Source organism: Saccostrea cucullata, unplaced genomic scaffold (genome assembly GCF_032062105.1).
Source record: "Saccostrea cucullata isolate Sc308-1 unplaced genomic scaffold, CSIRO_AGI_Scuc_v1 ctg11449, whole genome shotgun sequence".
In the NCBI taxonomy this organism is placed as follows: Eukaryota; Metazoa; Mollusca; class Bivalvia; order Ostreida; family Ostreidae; genus Saccostrea; species Saccostrea cuccullata.
In genome coordinates, this window is record NW_026923391.1 from 1 (window position 1) to 21,252 (window position 21,252).

Genomic DNA, 21,252 nt, shown 5'->3' on the forward strand with positions numbered 1-21,252 from the left:
TGTTCTATTTTTAAATGAAATGCTTTGAAACTCATAATGTGAGGATATATTAGTAGTATAGACATGACGACATGGTGAAAATAGCAAGATCTCACGCGCATGCTCGTGCACTTCGCTCTGATTGGCTGCAACTAAAGTCGCAATATCTTTCTTGTTTTTTGACGAAATCCTTTGAAATTTTGAACATAGTCATGCATTAGGATATCCTACAACATGAAATAAAGCAATTATCATGAAAACACGTGCATGCACGTGCGCTGCAGTCTGATTGGCTGAAACTTTAAACAGCTATAGGGTGAATTCACCATGCATCGGATACCCTTGTACTTCAGCTAGTTCTAGCGATATCGCTACCGACGGAAAATTATCAAAATGGAGTTTAACATTTAGTTTGTGATTAAAATATCAATTTGGGACACAATTTTATGCCCTTTATTGAGAAAATATCCTCAAAAATCGAGTTTTTAGTGATAACTCAAAATTCACCATGGATCGGACATTGTTTACCATGCATCGGACAGACGGTATTTTGACCAGAAAAATATCATACCTTTATCAAAGTGCTTTAAATTGCTTGATATGGATATATTTTTATTTTTATCTAAGAAATAACCCTCAACTTAAATTTAATTGACGATATCGTTGCACAAATGTAGAACGATTCAAGAGACCTCAGTCTGCCTTAGAAATGCTTTACAATGCTTATAATGCGGTAATTCGCGCCCTTTTTTCATGGTTTATCATACTCTGGTTTGTAGAAATAAATTGAGTCAAATTCCAGACGTCATATATCGATAACTTGTATTTTGACTGAAAATATATAGTTTTTATTTTCCTTTTCCGCAAAAAACAGCTATCAGCTGGGTTCTGTATGAAAATGGTAGTGCTTACCATTGCATCGGAAAGTGTCCGATGCATGGTTAATTTGTGTCCGATGTACGGAGAAATGAACATAATAGTGAAAACCAGCTCTATAAAGAATTATACGAACATTGAAGTGAAATTTCTTTAAAATTTATGTAAAATTACCAATCTTTGACTTTATTTACCAAAGTCTGACTCGTTCCGCTGAAGTCGAATTTTAAGAACGATAACTCTAAAAATCGCAAAATCATAAATTTCTGGTTATTCCCCTTTGATGATGTAAAATATGACGTAACTTCAAGGCCATTCTCGGGGTATTTTTATCACAACATGATAATAACAATCGGTATCATTAAAAAATTTAAATCTTCAGCTTCTAGACAGAAACAAATAAATACACGGAACTCTTAAGTTGAAATAGAATTTATTTTCTAAAGTTGTCCGAAGCAAGGTATGTGTCCGATGCATGGTGAATTCACCCTAACTCCCTTGGTTTTCAACCAAACAGGATGGGATTTGGAACATAGATAGATATAATGGACTTCTACAAGTAGGTATGGCCACCATGCACATGCATACACGTGCGTGTACATGTGCTGCAATCTGATTGGCTGAAACTTTAAACAGCTATAACTCCCTTAGTTTTCACCCAAACGGGGTGGAATTTAGAACATAGATAGATGTAATGGACTTCTACAAGAAAGTATGGTCACCATGCTCATGTATACACGTGCGTGCACGTGAAATGAGTAAAATCAAATAATAAAACTTGAATGAGCGTATTTTTTTTTAATAATTATGGATTAAATACTTTAATATTCAGTATATTAAAAATATAGATTGTGTAGACAAGATGATATGGTCATGACGCAAATGCATTCACATGTGCACGCGTGCAATGCTAAAGTTTAAATGATTTTTGTACACTTCTTTGTTAATGTTGTTAAAATCTCAGATGCATAGAGGTTGTTTAATGAAGCTTACAGGGAATATGGCACCAAAAGGGAGTTGGGGAGCGTTTGGGGAACATCTGTAACGGTCCCCGTTACAATTAGCACTAGTTTCTTTTAAGATAATTAATATTTTTAATAATTCGACATTTTTTATATACAGTGTTTTTTAATGAAGTGTTATAACGAAAATACATTTAGCACCAAAATATGTCTTTGTAATCTGGCGACAAAAAGGAAAGTAATTCAAATTACACGTCTACGCAAAACGAAAGGACAAGAAAGTGAATCATAAAACAGTCTCTCCGTAAATAACAATGAAACTTAGAAACGATGTTTTGAGAATAAAATGATGAAGTAGAAATATTATTGTCTAAATAAATATTTTTTTAAGATAAACCCTACTTGATTTTTCCATAACGCATGGTCGGTAAAAATGGCCAGGGCTTCGGACCGGGGTTGATTCCCCGACAGCTATGAAACGGGAAAAGAATCATCTGCATCGTTTTTTTTTCTTTCGGGATTCATTATTAATTTCAAACATTTAATACAAAGCAAGATGTTATATTCCGAGTTATTTCTCTTTTAAAACGTATTATTATACCTTAACTTCGTCACCATAATGCATGTCTCGAAGAAAAGCGACACGTACAGGTTTGTCTTATAAATAGAAATTCGCTTGACTCATGAACAATGTTACAATGTTGTCATACTTGTTTTAAAAAAATAATTTTATTTAATTCCATGATACTAGCTTCAAACGCAGGTCGGTTTATTTTGTAATCAATGGAGGAATAAATGTACGTTAACTCATGTTTTGACACGGAAATAAAAATTATTGATTGTAATCGTGATATGAAATCCTCCCTTTTCAAATTAAATTTATAATATATATTATATAGCCATGTTTTTCTTTTCATTTATTTAATTATTTGATAGATTGATTATATTTATGGCATATTCTTATGAATTAAAAAAAAGAAAAGAACGATTTGATTGCTTCTTTATCACGTTGGCATACAGTGCGGTAGGCATCAAAAGCCTGAAAGTTAATTCGATGGTCGGTACGATCTCCAGACAAGGTACACAAGATATACAGCAGCAAACTAAATGTCAATCAAATAAAAGTATCCAATCCCAGGCTTAATTTCAGATGATTGACAGAGGTTCTAAGACCAGGTAAATTTGAAGGAGGTGCTTATTTCCTCCCCCTTTAAACACATGAATCCCCACCCCCACCCCACTCCGGACGAGTTTGTTGCTTCGCAGGGGGAAGATGTTTTGAAAATAAATTTCCATTTTCCGTTAATTTCTGTAGGGAAATATTTTATATCTCTTTGATTTTACAAGTAAGTTATGTTTTACATGCACAGTTCAAGAGTCGGGACACCCCTCAGGAATTTGTACAGTTATTTGATGTATAAACTTAACCATCTAAAATTGACCTTGGACCATCCCCCTACAAAACGCGGACCCATGTTAAGTTGGAATGAAACTTCATTGATATGAAGATGTCCAGTATAAGAATTCAACCCACCCCCCCCCCCCTTCCGCCGAAATAATTTTTCACGTTTAGGAAAGGAGTTTACGTTTTTTTCTTGTCAAGAAATTTCTGGTTGGATTTTTAAACTGGAGTGGACCCCTCCTTGTAAAAAATATTGTGGATCCGCGCCTGTTTTTTTGAAAAATCACATAAATATAAATATGAAATTTTATTCAAATACGTGTGACAGTAGGCAGTAAGCAGTGAGCAGATGGCATTCCATAGGCATGGGTCTTTGACTGATCAGTGGAATTTGATTTTATATGCAAGTGATTTAATCCTGCTAATCTTAAGAAGAATTAAACTGCATTTTATTGCATTGGACAAGAATGCAATGTCAATCAAATTAATTTCAAGCTCTGTTGAAAAAAAATCAACATTAATTTTTTTTCGTTTCTAAAATATGTATAAAAACAGAGTGGATGGGAACTTTTTTTTAAATACATATGTTACAATAAAGGGATTTGTTCTTTTTGATATGAAATAGAATTAACAATCAAAAAAAATATATCGAAAAGACTTTTCGACAAAGTTACCAATGACTATTTTTTTAATCGAACGACTAGTTGGGATAAGTGAAAACTTTTTTTTTTTCATCGAACAATTCGAAAACATGCAGAAGAATCAAACCCTTGTCTTTGACAGAGGAGTAAGTTTCTTTATCTACATGAGAACTACTACAGTTTATCTTAATAAGAATTGCACTTTATTGCAATGGGCAAGAATGCAATTTGTCAGTCAAAATAATTTAGTCCAATTTTGTTTTATGTGATTTTATTCAAAAAAGATTGAAACTGGCCATTTTTTGTAACTTACTTGAATTTGAAAAACAGAAGGAATGGAAGTGTATTACTAGAATAAGGCTTTCTTTTCGTGACTAAAGTATATAGAAACAGGAAGATATCAAAAAATTGAAAGAAGCAATAGAAAATGTCAATTTTGTAATGATCACTGTATAGAAGATGAATATCATTTTTTGCTTGAATGTCCTGTTAATGAATATTTAAGAAAAATATACCAAAACATATTATTTCGGATCTCCAAATACGCACAAGCTTACTCAATTACTCAGCTCTCTTGATGTCAGTGTTTTAAATGGATTAGGAAAATTTATTCTCCATGCAATGGAATTAAGAAATAATGAATAATTTGATTGATATGTAGTTATGTATGATGTATTATAGTTATATTTCATGTAAAATGTAGAATTTAGAATACACTCTGCATTTGTTGATGTTTGGGAGTCCGACAGATGGACACTACTACCCCACCACCCCGACACTCGCCTTGTATTCACATATATGTTTATTGTGCTTATACTGATGAGCCATATGGCTTAAAGTTATTCAATAAATAATTCTATATTATTTCATTTTTATCATGTACCGTATGTATATATGAATAAAGTTTTTTTGAGCCACTGAAATATAAATGATTTCCAATGGTAACCGTCACTGCATTCTTGCATGAATATGAGATACTTTTCAGTACATTGCCGCTACAAGATCGAAAAGGAACCCCCCCCCCCCCCCTTTAGCTCTAATTTTGTTTTGAATTAATTTTTCAAAAATATAATTTCGATGTATCTAATTGAGAGTTGAAATTCATGAAATATTGCATAGCATCTTTACAAACAACTTGTTAACGTAAATATTTTTTTCATTCCAGTTGTTGGACGTCATTCTACACTTCACCAAATATTTTACAACAAATCAGTGATATCAAGGTCAGACGACACGTTCTGCAGAAATGTTTGTATTTCTTGGTATTATGTAAAAATAATTCACAATTGTCATTCTTCTGTGATTTATATAACGCTTTCAATAAGTTTTATAAATATAAGTACACCAAAAATTGCGATATAAATCATTCAAGTACGGAAGCGTATTAGTGCCACGCAATATTTGGAAAAGCCAAGATTAAAGTTGGAATTACCAATTTTAGAGTTGGAAAAGCCAAGATTAAAGTTGGAATTACCAAGTTTAAAGTTGGAAAAGCCAACTTTAAAGTTGGAATTACCAACTTTAAAAGAAATGTTACGTGGCACTAATACGCTTCCGTATTCAAGGGCCCGTAGGAAGCACCTTTTTGTTGGGGGGGGGGGCTTAATCCAAGCATAATAGAACCATGCTTTCTATAGTTATTAGTATTCTTTCAACCCATTGTATATTGTCCTGGTATCTTTAAAGTACCTTAATTTTTGTGCGGAAAGTTGAATGTTTTTAAAAGTACGTATACTCTATTCTCCACAGCTGTAGGCAAAAGCCTGCCCACTTCTCTAAAGAGAATACCTATACCTATACTTCAATGAAACTTTGTTGGGAAAATTTACATTTTTTAGAAACATGTCGTCTGACCTTAATTTGTGCATAAATAGTGTTTGGAGAGAGAGAGAGAGAGAGAGAGAGAGAGAGAGAGAGAGAGAGAGTCTTTATTTAGCAGGGACGTAGCAACAAGGGGGGCCTGCCCCCCCCCCACTTTTTTCCCCAACATTACTTTTACTATTGAAAATGTCTATTGAAAGGTTGGTTGTCCCCCCTTTCTTTCCATAGTATAATGATATCAAGGATATGTAGTATTGTATGGAAAACATTGTAAGTGAAAGGAAGTTGGCCTTGAAAAAAGTTAGCCACTAACACCCCCCCCCCCCCAACCTCTCGAACGAAATAGGATTTTCGAGTTTGGGATCCCCCCCCCCCACCCTTTTTTTTTTAATTTATTTGTTTTTTTTTTTTTGTTCTTTTTTTTTTGCTTGTCAACTTTTTCAGGTAAGTAAAAAAATTTTTCTCTGGTTGGCCCCCCACTTTCAAAAACGATGCTATGTGCCTGTTTAGGAAAGATTTTTATGCAACCATGAGAGATCATAGGCGCCGGTCGGAACCGGGGGGGGCTAGGGAGGGCCACTTTTTTGCAAAAATAGTCATTGAAAATTGGGATTCACCTTTTTTTGTTGGTTTAGCCCCCCTCCTCCCACTTTCGATTAGCCCCCCCCCCCTTTCAATTTGCTTCCGACGCCCTGCCCCATGAAGATAAACTTAAAATATATTGATCTACAACCACGAGCGACAATAAACATCATGGTGATTGGGGTTTTCCGGGTTGGAATACGGCACCAATCCCACTTTTGTTTTGTTTCCACAGGAAGTGTAGGCTGATAGAGAAAATTCGGTTTAAAAGCATGTCAACGACTGGAGCTGGAGAACTTCTGGATGGCGATGGTCCTGATAGGAAAAAAATTAAACCAAATGAGTGTATCAGGTAAGCTCATTTCTACCATTGTTATCATATCATGCTGCAGTCTGTAGTATAGAATACGATTTTGTTTTCATAGGCCTACATGTTTTACACATATATGTTTCACTTCACTGATTGCTGTTGATTTTCAAATCACGCAACGCCCTAGGCCCTACTGAATACAAAAATATAAAAATGCATACGCTGAATACAATTTGTACACATACCGCGTTTAGATAAACAGTAAAGTACCTTTGCTAAATATAGCAAAGGTGTTTAGTTATTGGCCAGTTTCTGAATTGTCCCATTTATGTACACGTCACAGGTAAGTACAGCACACGTGTACACGTAAAAAATCACAATGCCGTTATAAAAGAATTATTTCTCTGCTTGAATTTAGTGTGCTTCCCTGGTGTATATTTCTGAGAGAAAATAATTATTTTTAGCTCATACGTTGCATGTATTTAATGACACCTCCATTTAAACCCCCCTCCAAAATGAGATGTTCTGATCCGTGAAGGCTTATTTATGCAGTTGATAACCAGGCCGTCACTCTTTTTAGGGCAATCATGGCTAGGTAGGCATGTAGGATGTCAAACTTTCTGCATTTAATTTTTTTTTTTTTTTTTTTACATATACATATAAATTTCAAAGATAAACTTGATATGAGCTACATATAATTATACAATAGAAGTATTTGAGAAAAAAAAAAAATACAGAGGTAGAGAAGTATTTAAATTTACATTTACTTAGTACATTGAGTTGAATTTCTGATAAATCATTTTTAATCAGTGCATAGTAGGAGGAGGATACAAGATAAAATTTGGCTTTTAAGTGGTCAAATTATTTAGCAAACTTGACAGGAAACAAAAAACATGAATATGCATGTAAAACTAAAAAGACATTAAGTGCAGTGAAGGATACATAATGTACAAGAAGACATGCATCCCGAATAATAACTTTATCATCATTGATAAAATAGAATTGTTTGCAAACCATATCTTAAAAGTTTTAAAATATAGTATCTTTAAGGGATGATCCACCACTATGAATGCATTTTTAAGGTTAAATGTTCACAACTTTTTTTTGCTAAATTTGTTTTAAGAAAATGAACAGAAAAAACTAAATTTTGTTCTATAAGCATAGTATAGAATACTATAGACACAACCAGCTTTGTTAGACCAATTATTTTTTTTATTTTGAAAAAAGGGAAACCAATACCCTTTTGACATAATTTTTTTGTAAAATAATGAGAGAGCATGGATCCAAGTATTTTCTTTGGTCCAGATTACTGAACCGTATTATAACACACTGGTACATAGGAAAAAAAATCAGAAAAAAGGCTTTTAACATTGACATTCAACCTGGGAGAATCTGCTTGAAAATGGACAAATATTGATAATTCTCCTGCATCAAATACTACACATTTTTGCTTGTAATTTAACTAATATGACACACTGAATGCAACCTAGTCTTCTTTATTTACATGACCACTTAATTGCGTCCCCAGAACAAATTGTGTGGATTAATGATGTATTCAAATCTCTAAATAACTGCTATTGTACTTTTTATAATAAGTTTATATAGATATAAATTTTGTTCTTAACAGCATTTTGCTTTGAAGGTGAAGCATCTGGGTTTGAATTAATTACACTATAATAATAACATTATACTAAAGTAATTTCTGGGGCTTTACAAATCCAAAACATTGAATAGATGATTAGAACCTTAAATACCACAAATGGGGATTTTGGTTGAAGTCAAATGCAGTTAAAAAATGCAGCTGATTACAAAACTTATTTTTATATACAATCATATAAATTTAGAAATTCCTGTTCTGATTTTTGGTCCAATGCAGAAAAAAGTAAAATGTTATATTCAAATATACCTAATACTTTTTTAAGGCTTTCTAGAATGTTAGATTTCAGCATAACAGAGAGCTAGATGATATCATTCAATTATGATTAAATTAAAATATTTATCTACTTGCATTAGTACATTGCAGGAATTCCTCAATCCTGAAATCAAGACTTTTTTAAATTAAAAAAAAAATTCCTTCATTTGCTAACTGTTTCTTTGACAGGGAGGGCATACTTCTGGGATATGGAAATCCTCTGTTAGACATATCTTGTAATGGAACTCAAGAATTTCTTGACAAGTAAGTTTTCATAGATATAATTTATGCCAGAGTAATTGCTGAAGCCTGAATTATCTCAACCATGAAATCAAAGCACTTGCCATTTATCAGTAAATCTATCTGGCCTGATAAATATATAAATTTATATTACAATACTCAGTTACTGCAAGTTAATAGTGATGATGTAACATTTAAAATCTTTTAAGTAATGTTTTAACAGAGTAGTTATTTCTATAAGGTATGGCCTGGAGAGAGATAATGCAATCCTCGCAGAAGAAAAGCATAAGCCCATGTAAGTAGTTCCAAATATGTATTCTGGTCTATATAACCCTTCAAGTAACACTTGAAAGCTTTGCTGTTGATAACATGTCCATAGGAGTTCATTTATATATAATATATCATAGTTTTGCAATAGATCCCATAACAGGTGGGGAAGGGTAGGATAAACAGGAGAAGGAGAAAGAGAGGGGATTGAAGATGAGGGAGAAGGGTGGGATAAACAGGAGTGGGAGAAAGAGAGGGGATTGAAGATGAGGGAGAGGGTGGGATAAACAAGATTGAAGATGAGGGAGAAGGGTGGGATAAACAGGAGATGGAGAAAGAGAGGGGATTGAAGATGAGGGAGAAGGGTGGGATAAACAAGAGTGGGAGAAAGAGAGGGGATTGAAGATGAGGGAGAAGGGTGGGATAAACAAGAGTGGGGGAAGAGAGGGGATTGAAGATGAGGGAGAAGGATGGGATAAACAGGAGATGGAGAAAGAGAGGGGATTGAAGATGAGAGAGAAGGGTGGGATAAACAAGAGTGGGAGAAAGAGAGGGGATTGAAGATGAGGGAGAAGGGTGGGATAAACAAGAGTGGGGGGAGAGAGGGGATTGAAGATGAGGGAGAAGGATGGGATAAACAGGATTGAAGATGAGGGAGAAGGGTGGGAAAAACAAGATTGGGGGAAAGAGAGGGGATTGAAGATGAGGTTAGAAGGATGGAAAATAGAAAGAAGTGGGAGAAGGTCAGGCCCCATACAAGATATTGAAAACATTTTGTGTGAAACTGTGAATGGAATAGATTTTATGTATCATTTTTACATGTTTATATAAATAGGTACAAAGATATGGTTGACACTTTTGGGGACCACGTAGAGTATGTTCCTGGTGGGGCCACCCTTAATGCAATCAAGGTAGCACAGGTAAGTCATGGATCTTCACCTCTTTGTTACACCTTTTCTACTCCAGGTAATCAAAGTAAACAGGTGAATGTACAGGGAAATATTGCCAACAAACTTGTTGTTTCTTTTTAGCTCACCTGAGCTGAAAGCTCAAGTGAGCTTTACTGATCACCCGTTGTCCGTCGTCCGTCCGTCTGTCCGTCTGTCTGTCCGTCTGTCCGTCTGTAAACTTTTCACATTTTCAACTTCTTCTCAAGAACCACTGGGCCAATTTTGACCAAACTTGGTACAAAGCATCCTTGGGTAAAGGGAAATTTAAATTGTTAAAATTAAGGGCCAATACCCCTTCCAAGGGGAGATAATCAAGAAAATACAAAAATAGGGTTGGGTCATTAAAAAATCTTCTTCTCAAGAACCACTGGGCCAGAAAAGCTGAAACTTATATGAAAGCATCCTGAGGTAGTGTAGATATTAAATTGTTAAAATCATGACCCCCGGGGGTAGGGCGGGGCCACAATAGGGAATCCAAGTTTTACATAGAAATATATAGAACAAATCTTTAAAAATCTTCTTCTCAAGAACCACTGGGCCAGGAAAGCTGAAATTTATGTGGAAGCATCCTTGAGTAGTGTAGATATAAAATTGTTAAAATCAAGACCCCCAGGGGTAGGGCGGGGCCACAATAGGGAATCCAAATTTTACATAGAAATATATAGAACAAATCTTTAAAAATCTTCTTCTTAGAAGCCACTGGGCCAGGAAAGCTGAAACTTATATGGAAGCATCCTTGGGTAGTGTAGATATAAAATTATTAAATTCATGTCCCCCGGGGGTAGGGCGGGGCCACAATAGGGAATCCAAGTTTTACATAGAAATATATAGAACAAATCTTTAAAAATCTTCTCCTTAGAAACCACTGGGCCTGGGAAGCTCAAACTTATGTGGAAGCATTCTTGGGTAGTGTAGATATTAAATTGTTAAAATCATGACCCCCAGGGGTAGGGCGGGGCCACAAGGGAATCCAAGTTTTACATAGAAATATATAGAACAAAACTTTAAAAATCTTCTTCTTAGAAACCACTGGGCCAGGGAAGCTCAAACTTATGTGGAAGCATCCTTGGGTAGTATAGATATTATATTATTAAAATCATGACCCCCAGGGATAGGGTGGGGCCACAATAGGGAATCCGAATTTACATTGAAATATATAGAACAAATCTTTTAAAATCTTCTTCTCAAGAACCATTGGGCCAGGAAAGCTCAAACTTATGTGGAGGCATCCTTGGGTAGTGTAGATATTCAATTGTTAAAATTATGACCCCTGGGGGTAGGGCGGGGCCACAATAGGGAATCCAAGTTTTACATAGAAATATATAGAACAAATCTTTAAAAATCTTCTTCTCAAGAACCACTGGGCCAGGAAAGCTAAAATTGATGTGGAAGCATCCTTGGGTAGTGTAGATATTAAATTGTTAAAATCATGACCCCCGGGGGTAGGGCGGGGCCACAATAGGGAATCCAAGTTTTACATAGAAATATATGGAACAAATCTTTAAAAATCTTCTTCTTAGAAACCACTGGGTCAGGGAAGCTCAAACTTATGTGGAAGCATCCTTTGGTAGTGTAGATATAAAATTGTTAAAATCATGACCCCAGGGGGTAGGGCGGGGCCACAATAGGGAATCTAAGTTTTACATAGAAGTATATAGAACAAATCTTTAAAAATCTTCTTCTCAAGAACCACTGGGCCAGGAAAGCTAAAATTGATGTGGAAGCATCCTTGGGTAGTGTAGATAATAAATTATTAAAATCATGACCCCCGGGGGTAGGGCGGGGCCACAAAAGGGGGATCCAAGTTTTACATAGAAATATATATAGAACAAATCTTTAAAAAAAGATCTGCATCACCCAAGTTACTCAGGTGAGCGATGTGGCCCATGGGCCTCTTGTTTATACCTAAAATCTAGATTTAAACAAGATGTGTTTGTGAAACACTATGCCCCCAATGGTAACACAATTCTGAAGGTCACAGCTGAGGTCACATAATCAAAAATGTCTGTACCAATGGAAAGGTCTTGTCATAATGAACAATCACGTCAAATATTAAAGCCTTACCCTTGACAGTGCAATAGTTATGGGCTAGGTTAAAGTTGACAACAGACAGACAATATAACCAAATATTGGCAATTGTAAGATTAATTGGATTAGGGCATTATTTTCAAAAAATTATGTTGATGAACGAAGAGAATTCCATTGTTCATTCAGAAATGACTATTATCAAAGTGGTTAAGTTATATGATTCCTACCAGGGTAATATATTAGTTTAAATTGCAAATCTAGTTCATCAAATAAAGTTTCTCTGTCCAATGATTTATAATTATGTTCATAGCTAAGCTATTTTTGGTTTTAGTGGCTATCAGGAGTCCCCCAGGCCACCACATTCTTCGGGTGTATCAACAAGGATGAGTTTGGTCAGATCCTGGAGAACAAAGCTAGAGAGGCGGGGGTCAACACACAGTTCCAGTACACTGACAAGGAGCCTACAGGAACGTGTGCTGTCATTTGCACTGGAAACTTCAGGTAGGTCCCACAGAAAACCTGACAACAGGGCTAGCTTTGTCCTGCTCTGGAAAAATAAGTCATGTGATGATCAGTAGAATGTATGCCTGTAAATGTGCTTGTTAGTATAAGTTTTGGGGCTGAAAATTTGGCAAGGTCCTGATTTTCCTGGGCTCCCTGAACCCCTCCCTTGAGAAAAATCCTCCATTTATTTAGGATTGGCATCTCTAACAGATCCATCAGGAAGTGTGTAGTCTTGATTTCTGGAAGTACATGCAGTTGTCTCCCTTTAAACAGAATAAATGGCATAAGTATGAAAATAGTTTTAGACAAAATTTTATTCCCTTGGATTAAAATGTCAGTTTTCAGTGAAATTAAGAAAGAGTTTCAGTTTTGAGAGTACATGGAGGTTTAATTAACACTTGATGAAAAATATTCATAAATGACAAGTACATGTATCAGGTCATATCCTTGGGATCTTGGAACTAGTCCATTTGTACACCTACAAGTTACAAGTGAAGTGTCTAAAACCTGTGTAAAACAATTACTTTTCCCTTGAGCTTCATGTGCAAATGTCCAATAAGTGACAATAAATAAGTCAGACAGAAAATTGAGCATGTTTTTGCATGTTATATGAAGCTTGTTCAAAACAGTTATTGTAGATTCCTTATTTTTTTGCGAGTACTTATTAGGGCCTCGCAAGGATTTGCGGGTGCCCTATAGTAATCACTCTGTCTGTCTGTCTGTCTGTCCGTCTGTCTGTCCGTCTGTCATTCTTCCGTCCTCAAATTTTCTGTTTTTTCCTAATAACTTTTTTTATTGTAGTCCAATTAAGTTCAAATTTGGTATGGTAGTTCAGTAGGCAAAAAGACATATTTTGATGTTAAGTTTGTTTTTCTTTGTCCTCTGGTTTGGAGCTGGGTGGTGGGGTAGATTCCTTAAGTTTATATAAGAATGAATTTGCAAAGAGAGATAACTTCTGAAAATGTTCCCATTGTAAACTGAATACTGCAATGAATGAGTCCCTTGGGATTAATTAGCTTTCCTCCTGAAGAATCTTTATCTGTCACATTGAGATTAATTACCACCTCTGTCTGCAAATGAAGTTTGTTTTGAAGTTAAGTCCATTTGGAATGCTATGAACACTCTGAAATGTGGATTTAAGTATAAATGTTTTTTACTTTATTTTTGTTGAAATACCCTACTTTATTTATTTTTTTTATTTATTTATTTATCCTTTTTATTATTATTATTTTTTTTTTTTGGCTTCATAAAAATTCAAGAATATTTTTAATTTTTAAGGCAGTAGGATAAAAACTTCATTCTATCATTACTGAAAAAGTTCTTATTATAAATTAAGAATAAAATGATGAGGGAGAAGTACAATTAATCCCTTGGGATTAATTATCTGGCCTACTGCAGAAAATTTAGAAGGCTTATCTTTATCTGTCACTTTAAGATTAATGAAAACCTTTGTCTGCAACTGCTGTTTGTTTTGAAGTTAAGGTCATGCCTTCATGATATATATTTGCATTCATTGAAGGCTGGCATTTTATATAACACAAGCTCCATTATTGTTTAGATATACATTTGGTGTTGAGTTGTTCTTTACTGCCTTATGTAAAATAAATACAAGGATATTATTTACAGGTTTTTGGATATTCAGGAGTTATCTTGAAATTTTAAGAATACAGTTGCTGTTTCTTATTCGTCATATATTTTTTAATCATTCCATAAGCTGCACCCTTATAATTCTACCCCATGGCGGGGCCCTTGCTGACTGGTCAGTTTTCTAGTTATCGCTTAAGGCCTCTTCAAAGTCAAATCGCGAGAATAATGATTCGCAAATGGATGGTTTGTCAAGAGATTTTTTATTGTTTTTAGCACCATAAAAATAAAAGCAAGTAATTTTATATTGTGAGTTGTGTTTCTTGCGAAATTATACCAAAAATAATTTCACACATATATTTAGGATTACAGTAAATAGTGGTATATAGATGTAATAACTAGGCCGTCTTTTTACAGATCTATGTGTGCCAATTTAGCAGCAGCCAACTGTTTTACAGAGGAACATCTGGAGACACCAGCACACTGGAAACTTGTAGAAAAGGCCCAATATTATTACCTTGCTGTAAGTCAGAATCCTATAGGTCTGTCTGTAGATCATGACCCAATATTATTACCTTGATATAAGTCAGAATCCTATAGGTCTGTCTGTAGATCATGACCCAATATTATTACCTTGATATAAGTCAGAATCCTATAGGTCTGTCTGTAGATCATGACCCAATATTATTACCTTGATATAAGTCAGAATCCTATAGGTCTGTGTGTCTGTTTGTTAGTAACCTTGAAGAGAAGGCCCAGTATTATTACATAGCTGTAAGTCAGATTCCTATAGGTCTGTTTGTCTGTTAATAAAGGCCCAGTATTATTATGAAGCTATAAGTCAGAATCTTGTTCGTCTGTTAATAAAGGCCTAGTATTACTACCTTGCTGTAAGTCAGATTCCTATAGATCTGTTTGTTTGTTAATAAAGGCCCAGTATTATTACGTAGCTGTAGGTTAGAATCTTGTGTGTCTGTTTGTCTGCCTGTTAATAAAGACCCAGTATTATTACGTAGCTGGTAGTCAGGAATCCTACAGGTCGGTCTGTCCCCTCCTATTTTTTGTAAGAGAAGCCTCAACATTTACACTTTCATGAATTGAGACTTCTGATCTACAAATCTATTTCAGGCATTTCCCCTTACTGTTAGTCCCCCCACTGTTATGAGAATCGGTAAACACGCCCAGGAGTCTGGTAAAGTGTTCTGTATGAACCTGTCTGCACCATTCCTTTGTCAGTTCTTCAAAGAACCCATGCTCAAAGCCATGCCATTTGTAGATGTTCTGTTTGGAAATGAAACGGTAAGTCATGGTAATGCATTGTCCATTATAAGATCCTTTGTGAAGAAATTTGCAAAGAAATTTGTAAAATCTAGCATGACTAAATATAACATCTAGAGTAAAGAGACTTCTTTTCATCCTTGTATGTTTTGTTAACAGTTGATGAATTAATTATTATCTTTACAGGAAGCAGAGACCTTTGCCAAAGAGAACAACTTTGGGGTAAGAATTGAATCTAGTGACAATAAAACAGTAGCCAACCCTTTCTGTCCACACCATGTGAGTGTTTAACTGTAGCAGTAATCGGTCGATATATATTATATTTCAGACCACCGATATTGCCCAGATTGCACTAAAGCTAGCCGCTCTACCAAAGGAGGACAACAAACCCAGGACCGTGGTCATCACTCAGGGATCCAATCCTACTGTTGTAGCTAAAGGTCACCTTTATTTATATGTATCCTTGTTTGTCAAAAACTATTGATTTATTGAATAATATATTTTCAAAATTTTTCATATAAGCCCATCATAAAGATTAAATTATCAATGTTTTATCGTTTTATCTTTTAATGGAAAGTTTGATAATAAGAATGGAGATTTAATTGATCTTTCCAATTATTTTTTTTTTCAAAAATAAAATGGTACCAGTATTGCAAAATATCCTTCTGACATCATTTCACTTTGCAGTATTTTAAAACATGTACTTCATCAAAGTGTGTATTTGTTATAACAGATGGTAAAACAACAGAGTACCCTGTCATTCCTATTGCTGACAAGGATATAGTAGATACTAATGGAGCTGGGGATGCCTTTGTTGGAGGTAGGTGACATTACTGTAAAACACCAGTATTAGTATTCACATTTCTACAGTCTTCAAGGTTATGTCCCTTGACACAGCAGTTACATACGAGGGTTGATCCAAAAGTTCGTGGAATTTCTTAATATTTCATTCATTTATAAGTGAAATTGGTTGAAAATTACAAATGAGAATAAAGACACTTGTTGAATATTTTAAATTAAAAAATATTTTAGATATTTGTGATAGTAACTCTTTGGCAGTTGCCATAGAAACGGATGTTTGGAAATGCGGGGGAGACATCAACGCGTTGATTATCATTTTAATTCTTAATACTTGAAATGAGAATTAAACCGCTCTTCGTGTTTTTGAAAACTAAAATTATGTCATTATTACGATTGCTTGATCTTTTATAAACCTTTGTGTGTGTATTTTACTGATTTTACTGGATATTTTGTTTATTAGTTAATAATTTATTGTTCATCTTAAGGTTGTTAGACGACGTCAAATTTCAGTCAAGTCATAAGTTTTGTGAAAATCCCGGGATCGCTCTATCTTAAAAGGGTATATTATTGACATAGACTGAGGAAAAATGCATTTAGCCACTGGTTTTCCAGTGGCGTAAGAAAATGAAGAAAAATAGAACCTTCATGGACGTTGATTAAAGGTGTGGCCGCCTTTTTGAGGCTCTGTTTTAAGTGTTGTCCCCCTTGATAAATTGAAAGCGTTAATAGACGTTGTCGGCTGACGTACTGTTCTTGACATTGCTACTGAAATCGGAACATCATATGGAAAGATGGGGGGTATTTTGAAATATGAGTAAAAAATGAAGATAAATTGGTGCGAGAGCATACCCAGGCTTTTCTTGAGAAAAAAAATGGAGAAAAGGGCAGCATTTTGAAGAATTACATGTTCGAATTTGACATTACGGTAAGATGATTCTATAATGTGACGTGACATACCTAACTTGACGTTACGTCGAAGTCTCCCCCGGGTTTCACAACCATCTATTTTCAGAAAGCTCTTGTGACCTTATTAGTAATTGGAATGTGGTGAAATTTTCCAGTATTGTTGCATTATGACTCTATTTTATAAATATGCCTATTGTTTGCTCTTGTCAAATCATGATAAAATTTTAGAAAGAAATTCCACAAACTTTTGGATCAACCCTCGTATTTTAATGGTACATGTATCTTACACTATTTCTTGTTTAGAAATTGTATCATACGCTTGTCAGCTGCATTTCACTCATTATGGGAAACTCAACTGGCATTGTGTATACCTGGATAAAAAAACTGAACATATTTTGGAAAAAAATTAATTTAAAAGTTTAATAATGTCAGAATTTATTATAATATATTTATTAACAGGTTTCTTAGCCCAGCTTATTAAAGGCAAGCCTATAGAGGAATGCATTCGATGTGCAAACTATGCAGCTAACCTTATTATTCAACGATCAGGATGCACCTACCCAGAGAAACCCGATTTCCACTGAGAGCTGTACCGCAGTGGAGAAGAGTATTAAGGGTAATGCATGGGCATGTCCAAGAGGTTGTGCAAATCACACACGAAAAAATCTCTCTCTAGTGAATCAAGTGCAGAGACTATCACTTCTTTCAATCACCTTAGACCTTAAACAATTAAATATGACTAGGACTCTCTCATACAGATACAAGTCATGATGCAATTAAATTATTGAAATTTTTATCAAGTACTATCTATGGTATATATTCTGTTCACAATTTTATCAGGTATTATTTATGGTCTACAAACTGTTGTATATTTCTTTTTTTACAATATGTTATTTCTGGAAATTATGATGACATCAGTGCAATGAACTGAATGTATTAAGTATGTTTTGTATTAAAATCTGAATAGTTTTGTTGTTTACCTTGTTTTTAAATATTCTTTACACATGTAAAATATTGATGACGCAAAAATTTGTAATTGCAATCCCTATCAACTAGGGATGTCAAAGTGTTAATTTTCCTTAGTGGAACATTCGATTGCATTATTCGAACGATAGTTGACTATTCGGAACTTTTTTTGATTGCAGTTTTTTTAAAAAGCTTATTAATGAAAATAAATTGGTAAATTGAAATAAATTATAGAAAAGGGGAATTGTAAACACACAATATCCACACCTCAGGTGATATTGTTAAAGACTGTTCAATGAATGATTGCCCAAGCTATAAAAATGCCTTTTATACATGTTAGATTATTGTTATTATAATTATCGAAGCATAAAAACTTCACGGCTATGCAAATATTGTGTGTTCCTAGCATTTGAAATTCCTAGAGTATAAATAGAATTGGTACAAGTCAAATAATATTCATAATCCAGTATAGTGTTGCATAATGTTCTACAATAACAAAAACGTCAGTGATTGAGAAATAATTACTGTATTTTCCATATGTACAATGTGGAAAATTATTGATATAATTTGACTGTGTTTGAGCTCTTATAAATTCGTCTGGGGACGTACACTATATAGTTTGAAGAAGGACGCTTTTTCAATTTTGAGATGAAAATTTCATTATCACCTTTTTTTTTACATATATCTAATATTTGAATGTTGTTTCATTATTCAATCGTCAGTCCATTCGATTGATAGTCGAATAGTTGACTGTTCGTTGACATCCCTACTGTCAACCAGTCTCACCAGCTGTGTGCTTTCTGTCATGATCGGTCAATGGAAAAATGCGTAAATGAGTATGAAATGCCTCTAGTCAGCAAGATAGGTTGTATTTGCCAACATGATCAGTGTATCAATCATAGAAATTTTGAAATGCTGGCTTAATCAGACTAAACAAGACTGTTGATATCCTTGTTTAATCAACTTGTTTGTCAATAGCTTGCCTCCATTTTAGAAAGTTTTCATACATAGAGCATGCTCATGTTTATTGAATCAGCTGAGAATCATAAACCCCAGGTGATGTGTATATTGAAACATAAATTGAGGGAAGTTGATGATAAAAGAGTCATATCACATAAGTTTTGTTCTTAGGGTATCGCTAATGTCTTTTTCTGGTAAAATATCCAGATGTGTCAAACTTTGTTGTATCTATTATTTCAATTTCACTTGCAAGAGATACATTAAGTGGATATTTGAATAGAATTTATTAATATTATTACTTGGTACCTGGTGATAGATTTTCAAATTACATGTATGTAATCTAAATGTCAAGTTGAAGGCCACAGCAAGTCTTTTCTTCTTCTCATGTATAAGTTTTTGAATAAATTCTGCTTCTTGTGAGTGCAATATACATTGTTGGTTGCTAACAACTGGTTCATAACTACATTGATACCAACCTAACAATGTCAGGCTTTGTGATATTTAATTCAGAACTCTTTGAGCATAATTGTTGAGTTTGGGATGATACCTCCAATCAGAAATGCAGGCATCTTTTAATATAAACTTCGAAGTACTCTTTGGTGTACAATCAGAATGTTTTTAAGCAAAATGACAAATGACAAGGTAAGTAAATTCACTAGTTCTATTTTTATTGAAAAAGCAACTGTATGTATCATAATAATTATGATGCCAAAAATCCAGGATTTGATTTATTGTATGAAGTGTTGAATAGCCAAACGTTTTAATGCCATTGGTTTGGGGATAATTTTGTGCTTTTCAAGTTCCTTGGAGATTTACATCTTATTTTCGCCACTTCTCGAATAGGCCTTTTCTTTAAGCCGGTCCGGCTCGTTTATTTTATCCAATTTTAGCAACACCTAAACCACCCATTGCGCATGCTCAACTTTGTACACGTATATTTCCGGTGGTATAGTAAACAACAACAATACAAAAAGCCATGCTTAAAAAAGTCTTTTTATCTCTTTTATTAGTCACTTTGGTGGCGGCAAAGACAGACAAGAATTCCAAAGATTCAAAACTTACACCTGGTAAGTAAGAAACATCGTAGCTTGAAATGTAAATGATTCTCTTTAAAGGATGTAGGCCTACATGGCGAATAGTGAGGTTATTCAAGAGTTCACAGAAATTCGTCATGATTAGTTTGTGTTCATTCTATTTGATCATCCTACACTTTAAAATACACTATAAATACACTACATTATAAAATGTATTGCATTAATTTAAGAATTTATGTGCTTTGATTCAGCAGTGATTTCTATCATAACTTTTATCTATTTATTTTGCAGCTGGCCTTTGTGCAGGATGTCAGGCCACAGTAAAAGGTATACATTCTATCTACTTTAAACATGTTAAACATACTGAAGTAGTTCTAAGACAAATTTATTTTACCGGGAGTTAGAATTTCTGTTTGAAGAAACAAACACATTTGTTAAGTGTCCTTTATTGAAGTTTAAACTTACTGAACACTCCTGATATTTAAATCAAAATTTACTTTAATTTTAGAATTGTCAAGGACTTTGAAACATACAACAAATGAGCCAATCAACAAACGAGTTCCAGTGCTAATGTCAACTGTCTGCAAGAAGGAAAACTTTAAGCACTATGAAATTACTCCTTCAGTCATTGAGGAAGCCTGCAAATTAATAATGAGTATGTACAAGTTTAAGGAAAGGATATGGGTACTTAGCTAAATTAATTAAGATGTGATATCTCAGCTGGGCTTTTATCCTAATTATTTCTGTCCATAAACTTGGCATTTGTTTATTTGCCTTCAAAAGAATGTGACAGGTGTCAATGAAATTGTGACAAATCTGATAAAGCACTAGTCAGGTGACAGTAAATATATTGATAATTATGCTTATATCCCCCCATTTAGTGAAGATCAAAGTTCATTCGAAGACCCTAGATGGGTCCCCCCTCAGTCTACCATTTAGGGCTGGACCACATTTAACATTAGAAGTCAAATTTTGCATTATAGTATGGAGGGTAAAATTGTTAAAAGAGTCATCTTCTCAAGCCCTCAGGAACTATTAGTCATGCATTTGACAGTATAACAATGTAGCGTTATTGAAGTTCTTCAAACTATTCAAAGATGTCAGTAGAAGTTGAAAGTATTGTTGTCTTGTAGAAAACAATGGAACAGCTATAGAGTCTACCCTAGTGAACTACTACAATGCCAAAAATCGTAAGCACCACTCTTACCTGGATATAGTTCAGACGATCTGTAACGAGGTCACCAACTCC

At 34.4% G+C, this 21,252-nt stretch overlaps 2 protein-coding genes across 3 annotated transcripts; both read left to right on the forward strand.

The window, feature by feature from the left end:
• The first annotated feature begins 6,499 nt into the window (after positions 1-6,499).
• LOC134263896 (uncharacterized) lies at positions 6,500-17,693 on the forward strand. Of its 2 annotated transcripts, none has more exons than XM_062746254.1 (11): positions 6,500-6,615; positions 8,675-8,749; positions 8,967-9,020; positions 9,828-9,912; positions 12,302-12,471; positions 14,476-14,581; positions 15,187-15,357; positions 15,523-15,558; positions 15,665-15,776; positions 16,070-16,156; positions 17,503-17,693. In XM_062746254.1, the coding sequence occupies exons 1-11, from the start codon at positions 6,536-6,538 to the stop codon at positions 17,625-17,627; spliced, it is 1,101 nt and encodes a 366-aa protein (XP_062602238.1). In that variant the 5' UTR covers positions 6,500-6,535; the 3' UTR covers positions 17,628-17,693. The 2 variants fall into 2 exon arrangements, with proteins under 2 accessions (XP_062602238.1, XP_062602239.1); XM_062746255.1 differs by lacking the exon at positions 6,500-6,615 and adding an exon at positions 7,160-7,168.
• A 2,205-nt stretch (positions 17,694-19,898) lies between these two features.
• On the forward strand, positions 19,899-21,249 carry LOC134263895 (uncharacterized; the record flags this gene model as incomplete). The annotated part of the gene is made up of 4 exons (XM_062746253.1): positions 19,899-20,036; positions 20,295-20,330; positions 20,512-20,658; positions 21,137-21,249. Coding segments are annotated over exons 1-4 (387 nt in total), but the record flags the coding sequence as incomplete, so codon positions are not given.
• Positions 21,250-21,252: the final 3 nt, after the last annotated feature.

What these genes read in the sequence shown, in the direction of transcription:
- LOC134263896 (XM_062746254.1), top strand. Translation starts at nt 6,536, where the DNA reads ATGTCAACGACTGGAGCTGGAGAACTTCTGGATGGCGATGGTCCTGAT. An exon ending in ATTTGCACTGGAAACTTCAG is followed by an intron (nt 12,472 to 14,475) that starts GTAGGTCCCACA and finishes GTCTTTTTACAG; the next exon opens with ATCTATGTGTGCCAATTTAG. An exon ending in TTCTGTTTGGAAATGAAACG is followed by an intron (nt 15,358 to 15,522) that starts GTAAGTCATGGT and finishes TTATCTTTACAG; the next exon opens with GAAGCAGAGACCTTTGCCAA.